This window comes from Leptodactylus fuscus, chromosome 7, assembly GCF_031893055.1.
Source record: "Leptodactylus fuscus isolate aLepFus1 chromosome 7, aLepFus1.hap2, whole genome shotgun sequence".
Classification (NCBI taxonomy): Eukaryota; Metazoa; Chordata; class Amphibia; order Anura; family Leptodactylidae; genus Leptodactylus; species Leptodactylus fuscus.
In genome coordinates this window covers 3300728-3306846 of record NC_134271.1, presented here as the reverse complement: position 1 = coordinate 3306846, position 6119 = coordinate 3300728, and the positions used below count along the sequence as shown (strand labels likewise).

Here is a 6119-nt window from a genome sequence, read left to right as displayed (position 1 = left end):
TTTCAACACCAAAAGACCCCGACACATCCCTTGGGGGTATTATATATATATTGGGGTTTGCATCGTGCCCATTATGGTTCCCATTATTCACAATTTTAGAAGGCAACTCCAACACAGATGTGACCGTGTCCTTCATTTTATGGTGTTTACTTATACGATCCATTACATCACCAAGGCCGGTATATTTCTGTAATTTAACCCCGTTGTACTGCTGAATATTCTGCTGACATGAATCCAGATATGGGACAATAGAAACGACCCCAAATCAATAGTATCTGCCTAATGATGTCATAGCTGGTCCCGGAGAAATATCATCACATTCAGGTTCTTCACAAGTCACCACATCCATCGTGTGCGGATTCTGCAAATACCACCATGATACAAAGACGTCTTCCCCTCCTGTTGGGTATAACAATCGGATGAGATCCTAGAAGTCGTACTGAGGTTACGTCTTACGCGTCTTAGTCTTTATTTTCCAAACCAGCCCCTAATGACGGCCTTGAGATGAAGGAGATTGACATAAATGATGATGGCGGAGATCAGGAAACACAGGACGGTCAGGACGGAGGAGGCGATGTTTAGGCAGCGGGCTTTGGCTCCGTATTTTCTGGCTACACTTTGATTTCCAAGCAATTTTTGATCCCAAGACTGCAGGAAAAAATAAGAAGACGAGCCAGTTAGTGGAGGGACTAAGATAAGACTGTTATTACTGTCAATGCCTTGTCATCATCATAGTCATGATGTTCCTTGTCGATATATGATGGGCAGAGTGGCAGCGACCCCTTCTCTGCTGTCCCCATGTGTATGGCCGAATCTATCACTTACTGCCCAGCAGGTGCCATCTTACCTTCCGTCTTCTGATCAGGGGGATCTAAGGGTTTAGGGGCTGGAGGATTCATTAAACTTTCTAACATCTATCTCTGGCAGCATTTGTGTCATTGTTAAATATTATAATAATACAATATTCTCTAGCACACAAAGGGTTAAACTCCGCTGACATCACACTTCTATATTCTGAGCATGGAATCTAACAATTGAATGCTTTAATTGTTAGAATCCACGCTGTGTAGTGATTTTTTTTAATCCTCTGGCTACTTAGTCCCCCCTGGTGTCCACTTACCTGCAGAGATGACAGGTCTGGTGCCCGGTGTTCTTGTTCTTCTTCGCCTCGCTGCCCCCTCCCTACCAGGTTAGGAGAGTGTGAGCGGGTACTGGGAGAGGAGTCATCACGTCTCCCCCCGCCCTGTACCCGCCCACACTCTCCTAATCCACAAGCCCCGCCTTCTTCCTAGCTCTTTAACACTAACCTCGGAGGTGGGGGCAGTGAAGCGAAGAAGAACAAGAACATTGGACACCGGACCAGCCACCTCTGCAGGTAAGTAGCTACTAGAGATGTTAGCTAGTCTCCCATTAGAATGAATGGACGCAGCCGGCGCGCAGGGGGTTAAGGCTGTGTGCCGGCTGCTTCCATTCATTCCTATGGAACCACAGCGGAGCCTTCACACTGAGTATACACTCTGCTCAGAATGAGTGGAGCGTATACTCAGTGTGAAGGCTAATATTGTTAGCTTTACCCACAATGCTTGGCCAGTAGCAAAGCATTGTGGGAAATAATCACCGATCTCGATCTCACCTAAAAAGATCATGTTCGGAATTCCGATCGCGATTGCGAAATTTTCTCGATCGCCGATCAGAATCCGATCTTTTCCGAACACGATCGCTCAACCCTATTTAACAGTCATTAAAGGGGTTGTCCGGGGAATTAGGATTCGTTGATCTTGCAGATTTTTGATGATGATTCCAGAGTCCCCAGCCTGTTTCCAACCCCAGGCCAGGTGATTGGAGCCAGCGCTATAGTCAGCAGCCCCCATTGTACAATTACTTGTAAGAGCAGGGAAGGAGGAAGGGGGCGGAGCGATCCGGGAGATGGCGCACAGGATCCCATCACATGACCCAGGGTCAAACCCCAAACCCATCATCCTGAGTCCGCCAGATCTGGTAAGCTACCCCTTTAATACATTTTGTGATTACATTGTTAATACATTGTGTCTCCTTTCTGTCCCCCCAGGCCTCTGATATAGGGGTTGGACACGCCATGTTCTGAACTTCACATATGAAGATCTTGTGTCTAACATGATGTAACATGAGCAAGTCCCTTCTAGTCCTGTTACATCACTATTGAGAACATGAAGATAAGGAGACGACAGAGCGCGTTGGCAATCCGTCACTTTCACAGCTGTCTCCTGCAAGAACCGTGTGAATGAGCCCTAAACAGAGATTTGTGAAATTCTAAATAGTTGAAATTATGTCAATTAGATGGAAGAAAGATACATTGTTGCTTCACACTGAACGATGTCTGAATGAGGACAAGACTCGGCAACATTCAGCCCATGAGAAGGATCACACCGGATAGCCACACAACAGTCCCAGATAGGCTGGAACTGGTCTCAATGTTTGGCAACCACCCTGCGAACATTCCCCAGACTGATTGATATATTGGCAAGTATGAGGACCCATGGCAAGGCTTTCCATCAGAAACAATAGGAGGTGGTGAGGGGCAGGGGGACAGGTTGTTTCCAAAATGTGCCACGAGAACATACCCTAAAGGCAGAGACGTACCTGAAAGGCAAAGACATACCGAAAAGGCAAAGAAGTACCGAAAAGGCAAAGATGTACCGAAAAGGAAGGGACATACCTGAAAGGCAAAGACGTACCGAAAAAGCAGGGACATACCTGAAAAGCAGGGACATACCCAAAAGGCAACGATGTACCGAAAAGGCAAAGACGTACCAAAAAGGCAGGGACATACCCAAAAGGCAACGACGTACCGAAAGGCAGGGACATACCTGAAAGGCAAAGACATACCGAAAAGGCAGGGACATACCCCAAAGGCAGAGACGTACCCGAAAAGGCAGGGACATATCTTAAAGGCAGCGACATACCCTAAAGGCAGGTTCACACAGCAGAATTTTTGGATTTGCAAACATTCCTCCTCCCATCCATTTCATTAAGAAAAAAATCAGCTGGCAAAAAAAAAGAAGCGTCCTGCCCAATCCTCCATTGAAGTGAATGGGAGAAGGAAATCTTGATGCAGCGGCAGATCCCATCGCATAATCTACTGTGTGAACTTACCCATAATGCAGTGTCAGGCAGGAGATCGGATTCTTTGGCATCATCTTATTGTCAGCCTTCGCTTGTATGAAATCTCTAACGTCCTACTCACCTTGACAGAGAAGATAAGAGCGATGAGTCCGAGGCAGCAGAAGTTCATGTGGATGGTGTTCACAATGGACCAGACCAGGTGATCTTTCACCGGAGGTTGCTCACATGCCGTGGGCTCCTTGGCGGACTCGACTTGAATGGTGGTGTCTTTCAGTGGGATCATCTCTTCCATCGGTGACTTCTCTCCAGCACCATAAAGGGATGACTTAGGGAAAGGCTCCTCAGCCTGTAGGGTAAGAAGATCTTCCTTGGTTTCCATTGTCTTGATTCTACCGTTGCGGTCGCTGCAGTGGTGCAAAGAGAACTGGAGAGGGACGGACACGGGACAAGGTTATTTTGCTTTTTGGATTTAGGGTTTTCCTAGACCAACCATTGCACATGAATCATCCTCTGATGCAAATCCCTGGCAGCCGGGTGAGAGAGACCTTTGTGAAATGGTATAAAGTGTAAAGATAAGGAATGAGAGGGACTGGAAGACAAACAATAGGTAGATCATTAATGGATGGAGGGGAAGGGCTGTCTATGGTCTATTTACTCTAAGTGATAGATAACATGGCCATGGGGCACAATCAATATAAAGCCATACAGTGAATTGTAATGAAAACTGAGCAATGGCCTATTATCATGGGGATGGATAACGGGTATCAAGACATCGATTCTGCTACTAAGTGGCCAACAACGCAGGTAATAGAAGTATATAGTATTGTATGGGCATCAAGACCGTCAGGGACCAATGGACATGAGAAGAAGAAAGCGGCCATGTTTCACAGTCCTCGTATAGTTGCAGCCTATTGGATGGGATTTAACCAGATCCAAAGCACCATGCTACATAAAGAACCTGCACGACCAAGTGACTTCTGCTTTGGGTGATAAACCAGCAGTCCATGTAATATTGTATGTAGTATGTAATGTAATATTGCTGTAGGTTTAACCTGTGAATTTTAACCCTTGCAATATAAATCTGCAGGTGAGTCGCACACAAAAACCCACCCGAATGTCCATTGCCAGACACGGCCTGCAGGGTGGCCATATTGGACATATAGGTAAAAGTAAGTTACAGCGACAGGCCAAGAATCTGCTGTATGGACAATCGGACAATGGTGGGAAGTCACAGGGAGAAGTTGTCGGTGCAAAATCTATCATCAAAAGATTTGTCTAACACTCATTCCAGATATCCGACTTCAGTCACCAGATCCCAGGAATGGCAAAGTCCCAAAATATTCACGTGGATTTATCCGTATTCATTTGGATCTGCCTGACGAAGTTGCCGCCAGCTCTGAAGCTGGCGCATGTAATATGTCCTGTCAGCCAATAAAGTGTCCGATCTGCAACATTGTGTCTCTGTGATACAAAATATCAAACATTGCAGGAATATTTTCTGGCTAATACAATGTTACACTAATACAATGTTACACTGGGTTTCCTTCTATCCCACACCCACATTGGCATGAAATCTAGAGCTGGACTTATCCTTGTGCGGATCTACAGCAGACATCTTAGGGTCAACCTCTAATCTCTGCAACAGTAAATGCAGGACAGGTTTTAATCCATAGTGTGAACATAGGCCGAGGGTCCATTTACACGACTGCATTTCACAGATACATGGTGTCCATAAAAAAATTGAACATGCTCTGTCACAGATTGGTTCCAATGACTAATCTGACCAGATTCATGCAAAAATTAATCCTACAAGGATCCATCAAAAACAGTCAAGCATTGGCACAGTCGTGTGAATAGACCCTTAGCCAGCAGAGACCAGTAGGTGGCAGCACCGAGGAGGTGACTTTAGTTCATGTGGTTTTGCACTCGGAGCTTCCCTTTACGTGCAGAGCGTTACTCTTGTGTCTGTGGCCGAGCTCATTCTGCTATGGGACAGCTTGGTGGGCCAAGATATTGAACATGTCGTGCAAATAGAAGAAATCAAGTGTTCAGTTATTGTCCCACCCAGAGAAAACGTCTCTACATAACACAACCCCCCCATCAGACTTACTGTACCTTGTAGCAGCTCCTATACACAGCTTACAGGTCAGATCTTCTGTATACGCTGACGGAAGGAGCGCACACAATTCTTAGAAATGTCTTATAGCTCCACCCGAAACCAAACCAGTATCTTATAAACCAGATGTGAGCGCAACGTTGGAGGTTAGTGAAGATAAAGAGACAAAGCTTCACTATACAGAGAGTCTTGTATACAGGGCCGCTGTCTGAGCCCTGATATGACACACTGGCTTTTTCTTTAGTGTTCAGCTTTATTGTTTGATAGGTGAATCACCTCGGTACGTCTAAGACACGATCAAGATTTACAGGCGGAAAATCGATGCTGAAATCCATTTGTATTGTATTTGCAGAATTTGAAGCCATTTTTGTTTTATTTCTTTGAATTTTCCTTTTTCTATCAATTTTCATTCAGTCCAGCACCAGCTTGGAGAGCAGCTCCCTGCAGATCAATGCCTGGTCTATGAATCTTAAGACTCTTCAGTTTCCTGGTGTAGAGGGATCAGTCGGAGGCACATTTGGCCCCGTTCTGTGCGACTTTGGCCCGAGAACCGATGTATTCATTATACATCAGACCAATTTTCTGCGGTGAGTTATAATGGAGCTCTACCCCCGGTCTCTATCTAGTGCCGATCTCCAGTCTGAATCTCCGTTTGCAGTAACCGATCCCTTTGGTATTGGAGGGCATCAGCAGGGGGGGTGTCAATAGTAACACCCGGAATGTAAATTGGTGGCAGAGGAATCCAAGGTGATCTTCTACTGCAAAAACTCTCCAAAAGCCAGCCAGAACCCTCTATCCCAAACTCCACAACCTTTAGCTCTCCAGCTGCTGTGAAACTACAACTCCCAGCATGCTCCATTCACTTCTATGAGCGTTCCAAGAACAGAAGAGCAGCTATGCA

At 45.8% G+C, this 6119-nt stretch overlaps 1 protein-coding gene across 2 annotated transcripts; it reads right to left on the bottom strand.

Annotated features, from left to right (window-relative positions):
• Positions 1-205: 205 nt before the first annotated feature.
• Positions 206-5258, bottom strand: LOC142214399 (interferon-induced transmembrane protein 5-like). Of its 2 annotated transcripts, XM_075283347.1 has the most exons (3): positions 5218-5258; positions 3224-3526; positions 206-648 (listed from the first exon to the last, which is right to left on the bottom strand). In XM_075283347.1, exons 2-3 carry the CDS (start codon positions 3479-3481, stop codon positions 469-471), a joined length of 438 nt encoding a protein of 145 aa, XP_075139448.1. In that variant the 5' UTR covers positions 3482-3526; positions 5218-5258; the 3' UTR covers positions 206-468. The 2 variants fall into 2 exon arrangements, with proteins under 2 accessions (XP_075139448.1, XP_075139447.1); XM_075283346.1 differs by lacking the exon at positions 5218-5258 and having other exon boundaries at positions 3224-3624.
• Between the last annotated feature and the right edge of the window lie 861 nt (positions 5259-6119).

Coding starts and splice junctions, on each gene's coding strand:
- LOC142214399 (XM_075283347.1), bottom strand. CDS start 3,481: ATGGAAACCAAGGAAGATCTTCTTACCCTACAGGCTGAGGAGCCTTTC. Junction 649..3,223: donor CTCTTATCTTCTCTGTCAAG/GTGAGTAGGACG, acceptor TTTTTCCTGCAG/TCTTGGGATCAAAAATTGCT.